Raw genomic sequence first — 22,125 nt, forward strand, 5'->3', positions numbered from 1 at the left:
GACTTTACACTGTCATATGTTTGGTGTGTCTGTCATAGATTTTCACGACAGTCTTAGATCATTACCTTTTACTATGATTGTTTAACACCTCCATTAAGTCATTTTTACGGCAGCATTAAGAGAGCGTATAAACTATTCATACTGATGGACTACAACAACAGTATTTCACATTTAGTGGCCCTTAGGGGTTGAAACAGGGAGGGACTGCCTGGAAATGTCCAATAACTCCACTGGACGTGTCCTTTTTTGTTGCAAAACGTTTTCCTACTGTGTGCCCTAATGAACACGACCAAAGAACACTGTCTTTAACTTGGAGACCATTCGAAAGACGACTCCCGTCTGGGTCAGTTGAAGCTGCGAGTGCTCCCCATATCCTTTTAAATTACAGTCATAAATGATATGATCTCGCAGCAGGTTGCCTGTCTCCTGTTAGAGCCTCAGAGGGTTGATTCTTATGAACGATAGATGAAGGAATGAGGGTGGGTGGATGTGTATGTCTCTGGGCATTTAGGTCACACTTCAGTCAGTAAGAGAGAGATGATGATGTGTGTGTGAGAGGGGGGGGGGATTAGATGGTGCGTGTGTGTGGAGGTATTTAACTACTCTTGTGAGGACCAGACATTTTGTTACAAGGTCAAATGCTGTTTCTAGGGGGTTTAGGGTTAAGGCTAGAATTAGTGTTAGGTTTAGGGAAAATAGGATTTTGAATGGGACTAAATTGTGTGTCCCCACAAGGTTAGCTGTACAAGACTGTGTGTGTGTGTGTGTGTGTGTGTGTGTGTGTGTGTGTGTGTGTGTGTGTGACCCTAGGCAATGAGGTCACACTTCAGTCACTGTTCATCCAACTGGGTTAACTACTCTTTAGGGATTCCATTGCTGTAGGAGCTAGAGATGGAGAACAAGTGTCACATCCTGACCTTAGTGTCACGCTCGTCGTTGGAATGAGGTGAGGACCAAAGCGCAGCGTGGTAAGTGTTCATCATTATATTTATTAAACAGAGAACACTAAAGAAAATAACAAAGGAGAACGAAACGAAACAGTTCTGTAAGGAGACATACACATACTGTAACAGAAAACAATCACCCACACCACACAGATGGGAAAAGCTACCTAAGTATGATTCTCAATCAGAGACAATGAACGACACCTGCCTCTGATTGAGAACCATACCAGGCCAAACACAAAACCACAACATAGAACAAAGAACATAGACTACCCACCCAACTCACGCCCTGACCATACTAAAACAAAGATATAACAAAAGAACTAAGGTCAGAACGTGACACTTAGTTCCTTTCGAATGTTTCTATTTTAGGTTGGTCAGGGTGTGAGTTGGGGTGGGCATTCTATGTTTTTGTTCTATGTTTGGTATTTCTATGTGTTTGACCTGGTATGGTTCCCAATCAGAGGCAGCTGTCAATCGTTGTCTCTGATTGAGAACCATACTTAGGTAGCCTGTTTTCCCACTCTTGTTTGTGGGTGGTTGTTTTCTGTTTAGAGTATGTCACCTTGCAGAACTGTTTAGTTTCTTCCATTCACTTCGTTATTTTGTTTTGTGTGTTCGGTTAATAAATTAACATGGATACTTACCAGGCTGAGCATTGGTCCGATATTTCATACTCGTCGTCAGACGACGAAGAGATCCGTTACAACAGGTGAGAGATAAAGGGAATATTTAATAGACAGGTAGTTCATTTGACCCTCTGGAACGACCTTAAAGAAGTCCCTGAGCTGCAGCCACACAAACCTCTCTGCATTCAATGCTACACATTTTATGTGCCGTGTGATAAAATAGAAAACAAGGTTGTAACTTATTTTTGGAGAGGAAACAACATGGTCACGCCCAGGTTCAGCTTGGAACCAGCACCAAACCCTTCATGCCCATTTCCTGTCTGAATCAGAGAGGGGGCTCACAAACAGTTCATATAGAGAGCAACAACAAAAAATCCCAAACAAAATGAGAATGAGAGGGCAGGAAAGAAAAGAAGAAAGAGAGAATGAAAGGTTTAGCTACAGTGGGGCAAAAAAGTATTTAGTCAGCCACCAATTGTGCAAGTTCTCCCACTTAAAAAGATGAGAGAGGCCTGTAATTTTCATCATAGGTACACTTCAACTATGACAGACAAAATGAGAAAAAAAATCCAGAAAATCACATTGTAGGATTTTTAATGAATTTCTTTGCAAATTATGGTGGAAAATATGTATTTGGTCAATCACAAAAGTTTATCTCAATACTTTGTTATATACCCTTTGTTGGCAATGACAGAGGTCAAACGTTTTCTGTAAGTCTTCACAAGGTTTTCACACACTGTTAATGGTATTTTGGCCATTTCTCCATGCAGATCTCCTCTAGAGCAGTGATGTTTTGGGGCTGTTGCTGGGCAACATGGACTTTCAACTCCCTCCAAAGATTTTCTATGGGGTTGAGATCTGGAGACTGGCTAGGCCACTCCAGGACCTTGAAATGCTTCTTACGAAGCCACTCCTTCGTTGCCTGGGCGATGTGTTTGGGATCATTGTCATGCTGAAAGACCCAGCCACGTTTCATTTTCAATGCCCTTGCTGATGGAAGGAGGTTTTCACTCAAAATCTCACGATACATGGCCCCATTAATTCTTTCCTTTACACGGATCAGTCGTCCTGGTCCCTTTGCAGAAAAACAGCCCCAAAGCATGATGTTTCCACCCCCACAGTAGGCATGGTGTTCTTTGGATGCATCTCAGCATTCTTTGTCCTCCAAACACAACGAGTTGAGTTTTTACCAAAAAGTCTGACCATATGACATTCTCCCAATCTTCTTCTGGATCATCCAATTGCTCTCTAGCAAACTTCAGACGGGCCTGGACATGTACTGGCTTAAGCAGGGGGACACGTCTGGCACTGCAGGATTTGAGTCCCTGGCGGCGTAGTGTGTTACTGATGGTAGGCTTTGTTATTTTGGTCCCAGCTCTCTGCAGGTCATTCACTAGGTCCCCCCGTGTGGTTCTGGGATTTTTGCTCACCGTTCTTGTGATCATTTTGACCCCACAGGGTGAGATCTTGCGTAGAGCCCCAGATCGATGGAGATTATCAGTGGTCTTGTATGTCTTCCATTTCCTAATAATTGCTCCCACAGTTGATTTCTTCAAACCAGCTCTTTGGTCTTGGCCATAGTGGAGTTTGGAGTGTGACTGTTTGAGGTTGTGGACAGGTGTCTTTTATACTGATAACAAGTTCAAACAGGTGCCATTAATACAGGTAACGAGTGGAGGACAGAGGAGCCTCTTAAAGAAGAAGTTACAGGTCTGTGAGAGCCAGAAATCTTGCTTGTTTGTAGGTGACCAAATACATATTTTCCACCATAATTTGCAAATAAATTCATTAAAAATCCTACAATGTGATTTTCTGGAATTCTTTTTCTCATTTTGTCTGTCATAGTTGAAGTGTACCTTTGATGAAAATGACAGGCCTCTCTCATATTTTTTAATGGGAGAACTTGCACAATTGGTGGCTGACTAAATACTTTTTTTGCCCCACTGTATGTGTACGAAAGCTGGGACGATAAATCGGAAATGATCGACACTGACCATATCGATCACTTATTGCAGGCATTTTGCTGATATCGTTCATTTCGATAAGTAGCCTATACTAGAGAAATGTGAAGTTTGAAATGAAAAAAGTTTGCTAATGTGGGTGATTATTAATGGGACAATTGATGGCAACAACAATCAAACTAGTAAAGGATAATTTAAAAAACTGTGGTGCATATTAATGGTATAAACATTGTTCTATTTATCGGAGATTGCTGAGCCAATGGATTTAGTTGAAGTGAGTACCTAAGAATTTGTAACGTTCTATATGGATTCTGTGAAGATATGAAAATATGATGAATTGTATGTGTGTATAATCGATAACTAGAGATTTGATGAAGTAATACTGGGAATATAAAGAGATGCAACTTAAACAACCCATACGTAGATGTACGTAGGTTTTGAGTTGGTCCCTTTAAGCATAAATTCAGAAAATTTGTTGCGATATGGATTTATTTCCATAACACCCAGCTCTAATGTTTATCTCTCCTGACCTGAGAGATGTGGTTGATGGAGGACTCCATCCGGCGCAGCTGCGAGGCCTGGATGTCCAGCAGCTGCAGCACGTTGTTGGCTAAGGCATTGATCTGGTAGGCAACACTCGCCAGAGACTGGGTGGTGTAGGCTTTAGTCTCCTCCAGAGCTTTCCTCTTGTCCTGGGCCTAGAAGATGAGGAAGATGAAGATGACTACACAAGATCCAATGGAAATTTGACTTCCACTTTATCCCAAACCCCCCGAAAGACACATACACATACATAGGTTGGAGAGGTTGGAGCAGGGGGAAAGACCATTGTATAAATTTAACATTACACATTTGTAGATTCAATTCATGTATATGGTCATTTCCATGTAAAAGGACCCATGAGCACCAACATGTAAAGGTCATAGGAGCATGTCAAATTGGGTGTCAAATGAAAGCTAAGCTATACATTTTTCAACCATTTTCCATCGTAAAAAATTATGAATAAGCAATGGTTGATTTCTTGTTAAACAGATGGAAAAGAGGTCTTAGAAAACATCAACCAGAAAAGTCTTCAAAGGTATTATAAATACATCAAAACATAATACTGTTAAAGTAAAGATCCCTGCCAAATAATATTAACACTTTATTTAGTTAAGGAGAATTTATTCTGCCTTCTGTAATTTTAAGAAACATTGTATTATACCTTGAAATTCAAAAACCCACATATCTTTAAGATATTTTCTAATGTCTCTCCCTCATGACAATGAAGGAAAGTGAAAGTGCATAGAAGTAACAAGTAAAGGTAGACCTATCAATATTTTATAGTGTTTTTACTGATATCAATTTTGTTTATGAATTATAAAGTGATTCACACTCAGAATTCTGTTACCAAATTGGTAACGAAATTTCAGAAAAATTTTAAGCAGAATTTTTGGAATTGAAATTAATGTCTAATTAATGTCACCTCTCTCGGCTCTTACTGACACCTACCCATGAGCCCGCTCTTTCCATTTACCGTAACTAGCATCCTCACCCACTGAGCACCGACAAACACCGGACGTCCATGGACGTTGATAAGTAGTTAAAACTTGTGAAACTTAAACAAATATGATTGGTTCAGATTTGCTTGGTCCAGACCCACCAAATCTGGTCTTGTTTGGTGGTGGAGGTCATAAAAACAATAGCCAGTGTGTAGAATAATACCCAAATATTCAAAGGAGGATATTGCATATTTCTACCTTTGTATACCTATTTAGGATACATCACCATGAAGAGAATGACATTCATATCCATAATTATGCATTTCTGTAGTACAGATCAGGGACCCATGATGAAATTCCGTTACCGCAATTATGTTACCGGGTGTAGATCCACGTAACTTTCAGTAGTTCAATAACCAAAATATATTTTTTTCAAAGGCAAGGTGTCGTCTAAGCTGCCACCCCATTCCTTCTGCAGACATCTTTGAATCTTTAATTGAGAGCAGATATTAAGCTAAGTTTTTGGGAAACGTGGTCGCAAAAAAACAAAGGGCGAGTTTACCGCAATTCTGTTTTGAAACTTTGCATTTGACCAGATCTTCCAGTAAATGTGTTTTTGAAAAATGTTTAGTGTAAATAGTTATAAGTAGTCCATGTGCATCGAGTTGTATGGTTTGTTAAAATAATGAAATCAGTAGTTTTTGTTTCTCGTACATTTTAAAAGAGAAATTCCGTTGAATTTCTCATATTGCCAAAGCAGAGGAGTTGTAGATCCACAACAATGTTTGCAAACCTTTCCTTGAGTACCCCCTCGGGTGTGCTAGCACTGGAATACATAAAATAAATGAAACTGGCAGGGGGTACTTGAGTAGAGGTTTGGAAAACAGAAAACTGTTGTAGATCATCAACTCTTCTGCTTTGGCATTTAGCTAGTATTTGTTGCTTTATTGAATTCAATTAAAAAGTGAGAAAGCGAGATTTGGGAGATTGGGCTCCCGTGTGGCACAGCAGTCTAAGGCTCTGCATCTCAGTGCTAGAGGCGACACTTCAGACACCCTGGTTTGAATCCAGGCTGTATCATATCCGGCCGTGTTTCGGAGTCCCATAGCGCACGATTGGCCCAGCGCTGTCTGGGTTTGGCCAGTGTAGGCCGTCATTTTAAATAATATTTTTTTCTTAACTGACTTGCCTAGTTAAATAAAGGTTACTTTTTAAATAACAAAATAAAAATATATAACTGGAAAGGTGGAAAGGACAGAGATATACAAAAGGAGGAGAAATAGAAGGCATGCAATGCAGGGGGGACACAGGCAGAGTCAAATAAACTTGTGAAAAACAAATACAGAACACAAATTCACCCAGGGGACACCATAGGAAAACAATGATAAAAACACTTAGGTGGTGCTCTAAAAATACCTCTGCCTAAACGAGGACAGGGTTTTTCTCCATATGTTACTTGACATTTCTGATAAGGTGCAAAGCAATGCAGGCTGGGTAGAGTGGAATTCACACCGCCACTTCCGAATAGACAGGTGCACATTGGGACGTTAGCCTCCGGGAATGCTGGGACATCGGTTAAGAAGCGAGTCCCTCCCTGCTGCAAGAGCCATCTGTCTGAGCCTACAGCCATTGCTCTACCCACAGTTCCGTTGTAAGTATAGGCCTATGAAGTGCATGAAGACTACACCACACACACAGCAGACCTGGGTTCAAATACTATTTTAATTCATTTCAAATACTTTATCGGTGCTTGATTAAGTTTGCCTGGCTTAATGTACCAATAAAATAGTCCCTAAACTGCATACCCCTCTCATCTGGCACTCCAGGCAGACTAGAGCAAATGCTCAAGGTATTTGAAAGATTGGGTTCGATACAACAGACCCTGTTACAGTGGATTTGTGTAAATAGAAAATTCCCTGAGTGTACGCAATGCATCAAAGCAAGTCCACACAGTGCAGACAAAGAGATTCTGACAACACATACCCGCACAAACACAGACATTTAAAAGGCCTATGTCTTACAATGTAATCGCAGCACAAACTTGGCACCGAATTGTACATACACAACAGCAACACACACATACACACGCATGCATGTCCTCAGGCACACGCACACATCTAGAAAGCACCTTGTATCAGTGATCGACATCTCCATATACTGTATGTCCCCATTCTTCCATTCATCTGAATAAAAGTACAGTGTGAATGTGTGACTTAAAGTACTCTTACATTATGCACTTAGAAATCGAACCATGGCTAAAGCCTTGTTATCATTGAAAGCAACTTGGTCGGCGCAATTAATGGGTTGAGTGAATGAATTTGGGAGAATGTCTGTCTGATCTGTATTGGTGTCTATATTTGTCTACAAAGCAAGGGGGCACACCTTTAATTCAGGGTAATTGAGGACAAGTGATACATATTAGTGGTGGAGAGAGAAGGATTAGGTTGTGTTAACACCTTTTAAACATTGACCAACATCCTAAAAAAAGCTACACAGTCCCAATTTTATTTTTGCAACATTTGCGATCAAGTTGTATTTAGGCTGTTGAATGCATTTCGAGTGTATAAATACTATTTCAACAAAGCTTGAGTGTTTAGAAACCATATACAACATAACAGAAGCACTCAGTCATTATATGTACATTTGGTGGCCGTGGTGGGATTACCTAAATTCTCATACTGGATTTGGTAGAGCCAAGATTTTTAATATGTTAGATATTTCCATAAACCAACACATCAGGGCACAATATAGGTAGAGCAGTACAAATTGAACACTGATCTTACTCAACCTGCAGTACAACAGTTTTTATGGTGGAGTACTGCTCGCCCAAATGGAGAGCAGTTTGGAACCCCTGTTACTGCTGAGCCAGAAGGGAATTATTCCAAACTGCTATTGAAGATTGGCCTAGTAACCCAAGGGTCAAAGAGGACATTCTCTATAACATTGGATACATGTGGAGCAGCCCATGGCATGTACAGTAGGGCCACAACCCTCATGGTAGGTAATTGTATACAAGAAGGTAAAACCACAACAAAACACTCCCTAGAGTCCCTACTGAAGTTAATAGTAATTCTAATATAAAAATCTTCTCCAGGGGACATGATTGTTTGAAGTCGTCTAGCAACTGAATTAATTTCATGATAGAAATCACTAAGTGATAGTAGATTGAAACACAACACTTCTTGGTCTGAATCCATAGCACAGGGGAAATTGACAGGACAAAAACATCTCACTCAACATCTCTTTGACCCCTTTCCCCTCCTCTTCATATCCTGTGTAAACTAATAGTTGTATCAGGGATTCTATGCATAGTTGATTGACAGTTTAATCACCCAATGGTGTGTACAATACTCACTGTTCTGTGGTGTTAATTTCTCATCAAATGTTCCACTAATTTCATGCGTTAGCAGGCGACCTGTTCAGAAACTAACGCTAGCTAGCAAAAACACAAAATATATATATATATACACAAATCGATACTTGGGGTTAAGGAATCAGTATAATATTGCGCTTTTTTCCCCCCATCACTAATGGTAGGTGGTACCTTTTGATGGAAGACACACATGATACTAACCTGATACAACTCTTCTAATCTCCAACCCCTATATCTCTTCATTTTCAACTCCTTTACCAAGACTAACCAGTCTCTTTTCTTGGTATTTGGTAGCCTACCTTATGATGGGAGACCCACATTGTACTAACCTGGTACGTTTGAACTAGTACCCCATCATTTAACGATACTTGTCAGACAGGCCTGCTGCTACTACTGTGAAAAAGACTTGAAGGGCCTTAACACATTAAGTCCAAAAACGAATGACTCATGAGAGAAACATCCAGTCAGTAGGATATCATGTGAAGGGGGATTTAAAGTGGGGGCTCAGCTGTGACAAATACTGTTGCTTGTGTGTTTCCTTCCTTAATGGGATAGTTTGTGATTTTGGCAATGATTTTCTTTGTCTCTGCGTGCAGTTTGAAAGAAGATGCCAACAAGCATTAGCGCAACAACTGGAAGTCTATGGGGATAGCTATTATGCTAGTTTGCCTGTCATTACGGATTATGGCATTTATCAATGGGCATTGTGTTCTTTTATGATATGGTTATAAAGGTGTTATAGCAGGCAACATGACCTGTAGTGCTCCTCAATGATGTCACTGATGACGAGCTATCCATCTGCACAGTTGGATTCATCTGGATTCTACAATATGGCATATCTGGTGCCCACTGGGTGACCATTAGATCTACAAATTGCTATTCCGTTAGCGTCGTTGTCATAGCCTCAACAAAATGGCACTCCTAAGTGCAAAATCTGGCCCAGACTTTTTTGTTGTTTGTTTGTTCATTAATATGATACACTTCCACTGATCCTGGGGCTCTTGTTAAGGGCTTTATGAACATTTTAGATCAAAACCTGGCTGCCTCTGCAAGGAGTCTGGAACTTGGATGCAAGTGGATCTTCCAGCAAGACAATAATCCCATGCACACATCAAAATCCACAAAGAAATGATTAATTGACCACAAAATCAACATTTGATCTCAGTCTCTGGACGTGAACCCCATTGATAAACACATTTTGCCCCCTATCTTTTTGAGAATTTGTTTTTCTTGTTAAACAAGAATCTTTCACTGAGCAATTGTATTAGTATAAAATAACGTTATATTCCAAAAATGTTGAGCATACAATATACAGGTAACTGCCAATATACTGGAAACAGTAAATTAGGGATACAAAGTATATTGAAAGCAGGTGCTCCACACAGCAGGTGTGGTTCCTGACTTAATTAAGGAATTAACAACCCATCATGCTTAGGTCAAGTATTGGCTGGGCAGGCCATTCTTTTGGCTACCATGGCTATGACCCCACAGGGTATGAGTGATCACTGAATAGTTTGATGAGCATGAAAACGATGTCATATGCCATGGCCGTCTCACATGCTGACTACACCGGGCGTGTGCATATGCGTGTGGGTGCGTCTACGTGCGCCATTGCTCGCATGTTGATTTTGTCCATCCACACCAGATGCAATCAAGACACGTAGGTTGAAATATCAAAACAAAATGAACCAACTAAATTCATTTGGGGACAGGTCGAAAAGCATTAAACATTCATGGCAATTTAGCTAGCTACAGTAGCTTGCAGTTGCTAGCTAATTTGTCCTGGGATATAAACATTGGGTTGTTATTTTACCTGAAATGAACAAGGTCCTCTACTCGAACAATTAATATACAGATAAAAGTTAAACAGAGTTTGATTCTAGTAATCTCTCCTCCTTCAGGCTTCTTCTTCTTTGGACTTTATATGGCGGTTGAACACCAACTTGGGGCGGCAGCGTAGCCTAGTGGTTAGAGCGTTGGACTAGTAACCGGAAGGTTGCAAGATCAAACCCCCGAGCTGACAAGGTACAAATCTGTCGTTCTGCCCCTGAACAGGCAGTTAACCCACTGTTCCTAGGCCGTCATTGAAAATAAGAATTTGTTCTTAACTGACTTGCCTAGTTAAATAAAGGTAAAATAAAAAAAACTTTAAGGTGCATTACCACCACCAACTGGACTGGAGTGTAAACCTCAGTTCATCAATCAATCACCCATGTGGGTATATGCTCCTAAAAACCAATGAGGAGATGGGAGTGGAAGGACTTGCAGCGTTTCAAGCATCACAAATAGAACCAAGCTCATTGAAGCGCGCAGGCAGTGTGGATGCAATGATTGAATAACATGAATGTGTGTGGTCAGCATGTCAGTCACCAGGTCTCAACCCAATTGAACAATAATGGGATATTCAGGAGTGGTGCTTGAGATACCCTTTTCCACCACCATCAATAAGACAACAAATTATATAATTTATTGTGGAAGAAGGATGTTGCATCCCTCCAATATAGTTTCAGCCACTGTTCTGGCTAGTGGTGGACCAACACCCTATTAAGACACTTTACGTTGGTGTTTCCATTATTTTGTCAGTTTCCTGTATTATTAACTTTCTACAGTTTTTTTATTATCTTTGTTAATGGTGCCACTCATTTTGGACCGGACTGTATATCAGTGGGGAACCAACAAAGCCTTCTAATAATTGTTGTATTTTTTAAATATCAATGTCTGAGAAAACTGAGGAGAAAAAAGATCCAATCTGGATTTTTCTTTGGTGGTCCCTGGGGAGGTACATCTAGGCAAAACTGTGTGTTTATATTTATGTAGCTTTGCGCTGTTGTTTTCACACCCATTTTTTTTGTTGACACTTTCTGAATGTGATGTCATTGTGGGAAGGGGCTGTGTTTAAAAGGGGTACTACAAACTAACAGGGTAGAAAGTGAAATCAAGGACACAGAAAACATTAAATACAATAACAATAAATACAATCATCATTAAAAAAAACGTTTTTGATGAAAGATTTTAAGTAGGATTATAAAATAATGAAGAAATTTTGTTATTTAATGGCTTATATTTGGCTTATATTTCTCATAGAAGTTGATGAATAGCATCCGGGGACATGGCAAAAACATCTGCAACCACCAAAAACAAAAAGCATAAAATGTTCTTTGAGATACGTCCTAATATTTATACAATTATTTTACTTTTGGATCTGGGTGTATTGTTGAGAATTTTTAGATATTACTGTACTGCTGGGGCTAGGAACGCAAGCATTTTGCTACACCTGCAATAACATCTGCTAAATATGTGTATGCAACCACTAAAATGTGATTTGTGTGTTCATGGTAAACGATCTAAAAATGAATGGGATCATGTTTTGTAACAATTATTGTGGGCTTTGTGTTTTGCAGTTTGCACGATCACGCTACCACGCTACTAGTAGATATGGTTGTCCTTGTTCAATAGAACCGTTGGACTTGTCTCAATGTTCCTATCTCCCAGGACATTGCAGGATATCTAGGTTGACTCATTATCCTAGTTTACAGGTTCACAGAAGCTATGTTACCATGCACTCCCTCTCAAAAAAAGATTGCAGTTTTGAAACTGCAGTAATATTGCAGTAACTGCAGTCGATTGTGGTATTTTGGATTATACTGCACTCTAACTGCTGTTATCCTGTAAAATTACTGCAGTAAAAAAAGCGCTGTTATTTTGTACTCGGTATTTGCAGCATACTGCAGTTATACTGCACTCTGACTGCAATCTTATTTCGTAAGGGCCGTCTATCCAGGATTGCTAAATAATTAGCTACAATGGCTGCTTCTGATTTTTCCTCTTTCCAAAAAGAGCTAGACGACAATTGTTTTTGTTCATGTTCTTGTATATACAGCACTATTTATTTGAACCGGAATAAACTGGAGAGGAGTTGAGACAATGAGAAAAATTATTGTGAGACCAGCGAGCAGGGGTGGCAGCCTAGACCAGCTGGACCAGGACTCAAGAGGGCAAACGACAAACGCGTAAATTGTTTTGCTGTCGGTAGCTAGCTAGCAATAGAAGCTCTCTTTTTACACGAAGCAGTGTTGGTCAGTACAGTACAATTGTGTAATTGATTCGTCCATGACAGGGCTTGCTAGTACCACTACAATACAAGCTAGACAAGTTCAGCTACCTAGCTGTGTATTTACTATACCTAAAATGTACTGTAGTCTAATGTTATCGCTTGCTAGCTAACAAGCCTAACGCGTCTCATTAAGAGCAAAACTGGAGAAATGTTTTGAGGATGGTGGAAAGTAAAGGAATGACTTTGGTTTTATGACTCATATTAGTCTTGGAGTAACTATACCTGTGTGCTGTAGCTAACTAGCTAGCTAACGTGTGTCTACGAGATGTCTCATATTCTACAGCATGCTGCTACAGTAGGAATACATACCGTATACAATGATTGGCCATGAATGTGTACTAGCATTTTCGTGTTTCCCTCACAGACAAAACCGCTTGGATACAAATAAATTTGTGACTCTCAAGATGAGATGTGAAAGGTTCCATAACAACAATCTCCCCTGTATCAAAGTGACTTCGAACACCTCATTGCACCACCAAACACACAATATGCAAGTATTTCCTATGTAGAACTGTAGTATTTATTATAAGCGTTAGTGTACAGTAAAATAAAAAATATACTATGTCATACATTGTCATAACTGCCCCTGCATACTGCTTTGTAAACTCACCTCGGTCTCCAGAGTAAATAAGCTTTGTCTTGAATACAAGCCATGTCTACTTATTTGCTATTTTGACAGACTAATCTATTGAAGCATGTTCACTTGCCAACAAATTTCAGTTTGAATGATACACCAACTCCCTACATAATTTGTTTTTAGCAGTAAGACTGAAGCTAGTTTATCCAAATATATTTCATGAATATCACAATGTATTGAGCCAGAAGTTGAAGTCAACACTTTATTGCTTTCATATAGACACTTGTAAAAAAAATATTAAAAAAAAAAGATCATATATAAAAACACTATGTACAAAAGCTAGCTAAATCTATACCACATTGCAGTTTTGAGCATAATAGGCATTTTATATTATACTACTATATCAGTCAAACTGAATATGGATGTTGTGTTGGTTGAATGTTCCAAGCAGGTTCCAGAATGTTCTTCAGCTGGTGAGCCTCTTCTTGTGTTGGGTAATGGCAGCTGGTTGAGCAGGCTTTGGCGCTGTGGCGATGTTGGCAGGGATGTTGGATTTGGGGAGCTGTGAATCAGGCTCCTTGTTGACAACTGTCTGGTCCTTTCTGCACTCCACAGCCAGGTGTACAAGCCTCTCATACACTTTCTTCACCACCCACTGCTTCAACCTCTAGTTGTGCTGTTAAGCAGACAAGCACTGCCAACAATCGAGTGAATAGGCTAGAAAAGTATACTAACAGCCCCTCTCCCCCATGCCAAAGAATTGACTACAAGGGTGTGAAAGGTTTGAGGAGCTCTCGTCTTGTAGACAGTTAATTGTATTGGTGATTTTGTTTTCTCAAGAGGGTAGTGTACTTTCATAAATACCTTTGGCTGTCCTGGCTTGTTTCTAAGTCAGATGATGTTGAGATTAAGCTTATTCCAGGCTGAAAGCTTTCATCCAATGGGTCTACAGGCGCTGTACTACTAAAGCTGGTGTTAAGGTCATCATCAGCAGGATTAGTCTGTAGGACACACAGTAGTGAGTGATAAGCCAACATTTTACTACTTTTCCCCCCATCAACACATGCTCAAACAAGGTACTATATCCACCCAACCCCCTCATGCCAATAGATCATGCATACTAACCTTTACATACAATACCCACACCATCCCCTCCTTACTAATGCATAATTTACTCCAATTTAGACTTCAAGCCTTGCATGAGTAATCAACTAAGACTCCATAATACAGAGAAAACTACAGTAGAAGTTGTAGCCTACTTGTAAACACACCAACTATGACAACAACATACAGACCATGTTAATCCCTAGCTCCAATATATTTGCTAATGCATAGAGTCATTGAAAGATTTAGTAGATTTTAGTAGGTTTTTCAAGGTGACTTACACTATTTCCTGGTGCTGAGCTTGATGCCTATGCAGATGTTGATGGGATCGGACTCTAAATAGAACAAAGTCACATTAGTCTCTGCGGTAGTTAGTTAGTAACCTAATGAAGCTAATGTCAGCTTGCAAAGTTACAAATCACATTGCCAGATAGCAGCTGGCTAATTAAATTGATATGCTTTGGAATGTCTAGTCAGCGTATTATGAAAGCTAGATTTTGGTTGAGATATACAGTGCCTTCAGAAAGTATTTATAATGTTGTTACAAAGTGGAATTAATTGTCATTTTTTGTCAACAATCTACACAAAATACTCTGCAATGTCAAAGCGGAAGAAAAAGTCTAATGTGTGTAAAAAAAAAATTGAATCAAAAATAAAATACTAATATATTTTGATTACATAAGTATTCACACCCCCTGAGTCAATACATGTTAGAATCACCTTTGGCAGCAATTACAGCGGTGAGTCTTTCTGGGTAAGTTCTTGAACAGTTTTCCACACCTGGATTGTGCAAAATATGTATATTAGTCTATACCCATAACATGATGCAGCCACCACTATGCTTGAAAAGTGGTACTCAGTAATGTGCTGTATAGGATTTGCCCCAAACATAACACTTTGTATTCAGGACAAAAAGCTAATTGCTTTGCCACATTTCTTGCAGTATTACTTTAGTGCAATGTTGCAAACAGGATGGATGTTTTAGAATGTTTGTATTCTGTACAGGCTTCCTTCTTTTAACTCTGTCAATTAGGTCAGTACTGTGGAGTAACTACAATGTTGTTGATCCAACCTCAGTTATCCTATCACAGCCATTAAACTCTGTACCCATTTTAAACTCACCACTTGTAAGGACAGATGCTGGGAGACGAGAAGCAAGTACAGGGAGTGAACATTTAATAAATAACTGATAAGAAACAAAAAAGGACAGCTTCTGAACATGGGAAACATAACGACAATATGCTGACACGGGGAACAAACTGAGGAACAGACAGATATAGAAGGGGCAATCAACAAAGTGAAGGAGTCCAGGTGAGTCTATATTGCATTGATATGGTGACAGGTGTGCGTAATGATGGGAAGCCGACATTTACGACATTTCAGCTTTTAATTTCTTATTATTTTCTAAATCAAATTTAAAAAAAACATGAATCTACTTCGACATTATAGAGTACTGTGTATAGGCCAGTGAAAAAATATCTAATTTAGGCTGTAACACAACAAAACCAAGGGGTGTGAATACTTTCTGAAGGCACTAAAAACAAATGTAGTTCGCTAGCTAGTTAGCGTTAGCTACGTTACCTCAGCTTGACTTCTTTTCTGCTGCTCTGATGTTGGCTGATCGGATGCCTTCCTCTTCGAAGTGAAAGAGAAAATCGATGGAGCAGCATCACCTTTCAATGTTCGACGACATGGCAACCCCATCAGTTGAGAATTCAGTTCCTTTTCAAAATCCTCTGTCTGAATGTGCTGGCTACAAACACTTTGATATTTCTCCCATAACTGGATACACCTCTGCCAGGCAGTACTATGTCCTGAAATCGCTATGAATTCTGGATAATGTGCTTTACTTACAACCAAGAAATGTAGCAGGCCCATTTCTACTGGTGCGCTCATATTTACGTGTAGTAAGGAAATGTAACATTTTTATGACACATATGATATGTTAATAACATATTAACCGACATATAGTGAAACAGAATAGCAGTGAAATTTCTCATTAAGTATTTTTTTGTTATGGTGGGGAAAGTAACATTAGAACTTTTAACAAAATTATACTTTAATTAACTCTTTAGGACCCATAGAGGCTGTCTACGGACTTACTTTAAAATTACTACAGCAGCAGCGAACGGCCATATTTTTCTAACAATAATATCTGTGTCAATATCGCAAAATGAACTTGCTAACAACCACCTGTTGTCGTATTCGCGTGGCTGCTGTCATTTGACATTTCAACGTTTTTAAACTTCATTACTCAAAATGACGCCGCCGAAGCGGACACGACATTTCACTGTGAAAGAGGCTGTATCTATATTGGTCGGTGATATGGATTAGGACACGTCTTTGTATTTTGAAAAGCAATGATGTCGAGGTGAGTGAAATAAGTAAACAGCAGATATATGTTTGGTGCTGTCTATGTTTGATGCTGTGAAAGTTGGGGAATAGCTCTCAGATTAACAAGTCCTGTCATGTCATGATAACTTGGTTGGTACAGGCAAGCACATCAGCGGTGGAGCTCGAATAATTGCTCTCCATGTCTTGGAAATAGTTACCGTGTTTAGCTGTATATAGTCAGATAACTAGTTGGTTGTTTTGTCTTGTTTGTACCAATGTAATTCACAGATAAATGGCATGCTATAACTAGCTAGCTAACTAGTTAGTCTGTCAGGCAAGAAAAGTTGTGTGTAGCGGTAAATTTGGGCTGCACTGAAGCGTCAACCTCAACTGTCCCTTTCACCAGCTAGCCATACAGACAACCAGTTAAATAGCCTCCGAAATGAAGGCTAGAGTAATTTGTGATTATTAATTCAGACTTTTTCCACATTTTGTTATATTACAGCCTTATTCTAAAATTGATTTTAAAAATTCTCATCAATACCACATAATAACAAAGTGGAAATTATTTTTTTAAATGAAATACCTTATTTACATAAGTACTCAGACACTTTGCTATCAGACTCAAAATTGAGCTCAGCTAAGTTTAATTCATTGGGCATGATTTGGAAAGGCACACACACCTCTATAAAATATCCTACAGTTAACAGTGCATGTCAGAGCAAAAACCAAGCTATGAGGTTGAAGGAATTTTCGTAGAGCTCCGAGACAGGATTGTGTCGAGACACAGATCTGGGGAAGGGTACGAAAACATTTCTGCAGCATTGAAGGTCCCCAAGAAAACAGTGGCCTCCATCATTCTTAAATGGAAGAAGTTTGGAATCACCAAGACTCTTCCTAGAGCTGCATGCCCGGCCAAACTGAGCAATCGGGGGAGAAGTGCCTTGGTCAGAGAGTTGACCAAGAACCCGATGGCCACTCTGACAGAGCTTCAGAGTTCCTCTATGGAGATGAGAAAACCTTCCAGAAGGACAACCATCTCTGCAGCACTCCACCAATCAGGCTTTTATGATAAAGTGACCAGACAGAAGGCACTCCTCAGTATGAAAAACTCTTCAGCCAGAATGCCAAAAGTCATGTCTGGAGGAAACATGTTGGTGGCAGCATCATGCTGTGGGGATGTTTTTCAGCGGCAGTGACTGGGAGACTAGTCAAGATCAAGGGAAAGATGAACGGTGCAAAGTACAGAGAGATCCTTGTAAAATTCCTGCTCCAGAGCGCTCAGGACCTCAGACTGGGGCGAAGGTTCACCTTCCAACAGGACAACAACCCTAAACACACAGTCAAGAAACACGTGAGTGGCTTCGGGACAAGTCTCTGAATGTCCTTGAGTGGCCCAGCCAGAGCCCGGACTTGAACCCAATCGAACATCTCTGGAGAGACCTGAAAACCTGAAAATAGCTGTGCAGCGACGCTCCCCATCCAACCTGACAGAGCTTGAGAGAATCTGCAGAGAAGAATGGGAGAAACTCCCTAAATACAGGTGTGCCATGCTTGTTGCGTCATACCCAATAAGACCCGAGGCTGTAATCGCTGCCAAAGGTGCTTCAACAAAGTACTGAGTAAAGGATCTGAATACTTATGTAAAAGTGATATTTCAGTTTTTTATTTTTAATACATTTGCAAAAAATGTATAAAAACCTGTTTTTGCTTAGTCAGTACGGGGTATTGTGTGTAGATTAATGAGGGGAAGGGGGGAGAATTGGATCCATTTTAGAATAAGGCTGTTACATAACAAAATGTGTAAAATGTCAAGGGGTCTGAATACTTTCCAAAAGCACTGTACATTGCCTAGTATTCCTGTTATTATACAGTTTAGCTGTCCTGTTAGGGTAGTAGATGCCTGTGCAGTGGAGCTCATATGATGAGTTCGATATTTGTTTACATTGCCAGCTAGCAAGTTGCGTGTTTTGTCCTGTTTCTACCAATGCATTTCATTTGAAAACTGTCCCTGCTTCGTAACTAATCAGCTAGCATTGGCTAACTCTGTAGTTAGTCTGTCAGGCAAGAAAGTTGATTGGAGGAGAGAGAGTGTGTGTGTGTGTGTGTGTGTGTGTGTGTGTGTGTGTGTGTGTGTGTGTGTGTGTGTGTGTGTGTGTGTGTGTGTGTGTAACTGTATCACACAATTTATTATGGAAACCCTTTATTAGCAAGAGTGAATGTGTATGGTTGAGGAAGGAAGAGAGACAGGGAGAGAGAAAGATTAAGTTCCTGACCACAATTGTATCCTATTTGTTGCTCCTCTCCCTCTGTTAATCTAAGTCAATGGAAGTGATGTGGAGAGTCAGGGCTCAGCAGCAAAAGGCAGGGAGGAAGAGGAGTTAGAGATGATTGGAGGGATAGAAATGTGGAGCCGTTGCCTGGCTATTAGTAAATCCTCTTAGATGTAAAGACCTGCATGGTTCTGGTATCTGTTCCGACTGACATTTTCGCTTATAAATTGATCTATGGACGCAGTCGATTAAAAATAGCTTGCCTTGAGCTATACCCCTAGGTCAGGTGGAAACAATATATTTCCTGAGCCCTGAGCCAGTGTAATGTAGGATGTGAAATCTGAAACCACTTGAAGCTGGGATGTCCCTTCTCTCATTTAATTTGCTCTTCCGACTGTCCATCCACTCCTGGCTGAACCCTACATCCCAGCCACTGACATCGCACATGCATGTAATCTTTACATCATAGTGCAGCAGGAGAGCATTGTTTCATCACGGTAATCCATACAGAGGTCGATTTATAGCCACTAATCTAAAATAATTCATAGATTTTAAACAAAAAACACTTTCTGTGTCCTAGACAGACACGATTAATAGGATATGAAAGGTGATTTCCTAACGAATTCAGAAAGCCGAGCTAGAGCTCTGTGAGACGTTCAAGTCGATGGGACAGACGTTTTGATCAATAGAGGCCTTTAGAAAACATGCACATTTTCTCTTACACTAAACATACAAATTGGTATTTTACAGTTAGAAGGAAGATTAAATCATTAGTTAGTCATTTTATAATTTGATTCTACTATATTTAGAAAGCACACAAGTAATTGCATGCCTTATTCATACAGTTTTGTTGAATAGGAAATACATATAATATTTCATTTTTTTAAATCATATTTGTACAGTGACAACAGCTCCCACCGTTTCAGTAGACCACTACTGGGGCGCAATTCAACTATTCAAATTATCTGAAAGACGGAGGATGAAACAAGTGTATAGGACTACGCTTTATCCATCAATCTGGAATGACTGGTACCACGATGCAGTCCCTTCTTTCAGGTAATTACAATTCAGGCAGCCTCAACCAAGTCGGGCAATAGATTTGATAAATGGTAGTTTATACACACATACGTCGCTTGCACAGAAACCTATCCAGGGGCAATAAACTGCTATACCTACCAATTTCTAACTAATGTTAAGCTACCGACACTGTCGGTAAAAAAACAAAAAAACAAAGACCAGTCACGCATTTATTACATGCATGTTACAGAATGATGGGAACTGCTTTGCTGGCTCTACTGTGCTGCTCTCAAAGGCATATAGTACATTGGTGGAAACTGCAGTAGAGCGACCATTATTGCCCTAGTAACACCATTCGGTGACGAACGATGCCAATAGGCATTAAGCCTATAATGAAGAAACGATTCAAACCATTTGACCTATTCGATATCCTAGGTTTGGAAAGCGATAAAAAATGTTTTTGCCCTGGCTACAATTGTAATAGCATTGCCTAGGCTGCAGTTCTAGCCTACCTATCAAAGAGAACGACACACCCTCTGAATAGTCTTCAGCAGCTTTGTAAAAGCTTTGCAAATAGCTGGTTAGAATGGTCGTAAGAGTAGACAACCATCCGAACACGGCTGTTATAGGAGAATAGAGTCCGCGACTGTAACCACCGTTTCAGCATATAATGATGAGGTAGGCTTTTTTTTTTTTTTACATTGCCAAAGCCTGTTTAAATAAGAGTTAAATATCCATGTTTAGCGGTCATTGGTCTCAGAGACACATTTCCTGTCTCCGGTTTCACACAGTTCTATAACATTACTAATACGACGAATTCCGCATATAATTCAACATTTTATCCTTACCTGTACATAATTGTTTTCACAGTATTCTGCAACCCTCGACAGATTTTGGTAGCTTTCCACGAGTGCTCGTTTACCGGCTGGAATTTCTTCCTCTAGCAACATTTGTAGCTCTGCCATCTTACATCCCTCTGCATTTCCTTTCTTTCTTTCTTTTCAATGAGGCCAAGCGTTGTGGCTTTCCGTGCGGTGAGAGAGAAAAGGGCTCTCCGCCTGGTATTGTGAGATTTCTGGCCTCGATTTTATAACTGTCCCAAAAATTATACGCGCTCTGGGGCTCGTTGTTAAATGTGATTGGTTCAAATGCTGCATCGATTAGTTGTTGACCAATTGAATTTCAGTGCGATATTCGCTCGTGAACCTAAACCCAAAAGTGATGAATGGTGATGTACAATCCGGTCTAGTGATACAAAGTAGCCTATCCAGTGTTCCATCGATGGCACCCAACTTTTGTTGCATTCTATATGCTACATTGTAACATTTTGTCCTTGTGCGTGTGTATCAAAAAAAAAAGCCACAGATTATCCGTTATATTGAACAGAGATACTCAAGTGGCAGCTCTAACAATGAATATACGTTTCTTTAAAAATGGAGGGCAGTCGGAAGGAGGCAAGAGCAGGTGGGACCATTCTAGCCAATGAGAGGGCAGATACGCGTGTGAACAACAGGCCCAACTCAGATATTAAGTGTTTTTTCTCAAAGTTGCCGGGATGTCACGTGTCCTATATAAGTACATTCGTAACAACCTAATAAGCATTGCGACACTTCTATACGATCAAATAATACATTCAATATTTTGTTGACCAAATAGACTCTCTCATTGACCTCCATACAAAACTCATCGCTTGGTGAGCGAAAAACCCCCCGACAAAAAGCCACCTGCTGGAGAATACAGATTTTGGGCCCAGTTATCGCTTTCACCTCTTTCTGAGTAAGCACAACATCTCACATATGAAATCCCCCATAAAGAGCATTATGGGCCTTGTAGAAAAGACACTAGGCCTACTTCTCCCTAGCAGTTTTGGGGATTATATGTTTTGTTTGACCGAATTTGAGAGGTCGGTATCGGACTGTCGGCATCGGACTGTCGGCATAGGGCTATATGCAGACAGCAGAGGACTTAATCCATCCAAACATGCTTAGGGTCAATTCACCTTCTATCGACTTGGTTCTGTTTTTACATTCACTCATATATTAACATTTAATGTTGAGAATTTTTGCAACAACTGAATAGCCTCAAGTGATAATAAATGTAATAATCCTATTAGATAGGCATGTAGCCTATCCATTTAATACCATGACGAGGTGTGAGGGTATTGAATAGGCCGATTTCAATGACACATTATGAAAGCCTGTTGATTTAATACTATTTTAAAATTGACATTATTGCTGCCATGTAACTTTGTTGTCACAGAGATGACTGAATGTTAAATCTGCGCATGTCCTCCTGGTTGTGACAAAGTCATGGAGCAC

The 22,125-nt window shown here is 39.9% G+C and overlaps 1 protein-coding gene across 4 annotated transcripts in view; it reads right to left on the reverse strand.

Moving 5' to 3' along the window:
- LOC109874480 (abl interactor 1-like) overlaps positions 1 to 21,250 on the reverse strand; it is a 46,389-nt gene extending 25,139 nt beyond the window's left edge. The window contains exons 1-5 of one of the 4 annotated variants that reach the window (XM_031810797.1): positions 20,656 to 20,759; positions 15,765 to 15,856; positions 14,465 to 14,518; positions 13,944 to 14,080; positions 4,065 to 4,232 (exon numbers count right to left, since the gene is read on the reverse strand). In XM_031810797.1, coding sequence (XP_031666657.1) covers positions 4,065 to 4,094 — 30 coding nt within the window. In that variant the 5' untranslated portion in view covers positions 4,095 to 4,232; positions 13,944 to 14,080; positions 14,465 to 14,518; positions 15,765 to 15,856; positions 20,656 to 20,759. Of the gene's footprint in view, positions 1 to 4,064; positions 4,233 to 13,943; positions 14,081 to 14,464; positions 14,739 to 15,764; positions 15,857 to 20,655 lie in introns of those variants that run through there. The other 3 variants (XM_031810798.1, XM_020466382.2, XM_020466381.2) reach the window with 3 other exon arrangements.
- Between the last annotated feature and the right edge of the window lie 875 nt (positions 21,251 to 22,125).

This window comes from Oncorhynchus kisutch, linkage group LG30 (assembly GCF_002021735.2).
Source record: "Oncorhynchus kisutch isolate 150728-3 linkage group LG30, Okis_V2, whole genome shotgun sequence".
Classification (NCBI taxonomy): Eukaryota; Metazoa; Chordata; class Actinopteri; order Salmoniformes; family Salmonidae; genus Oncorhynchus; species Oncorhynchus kisutch.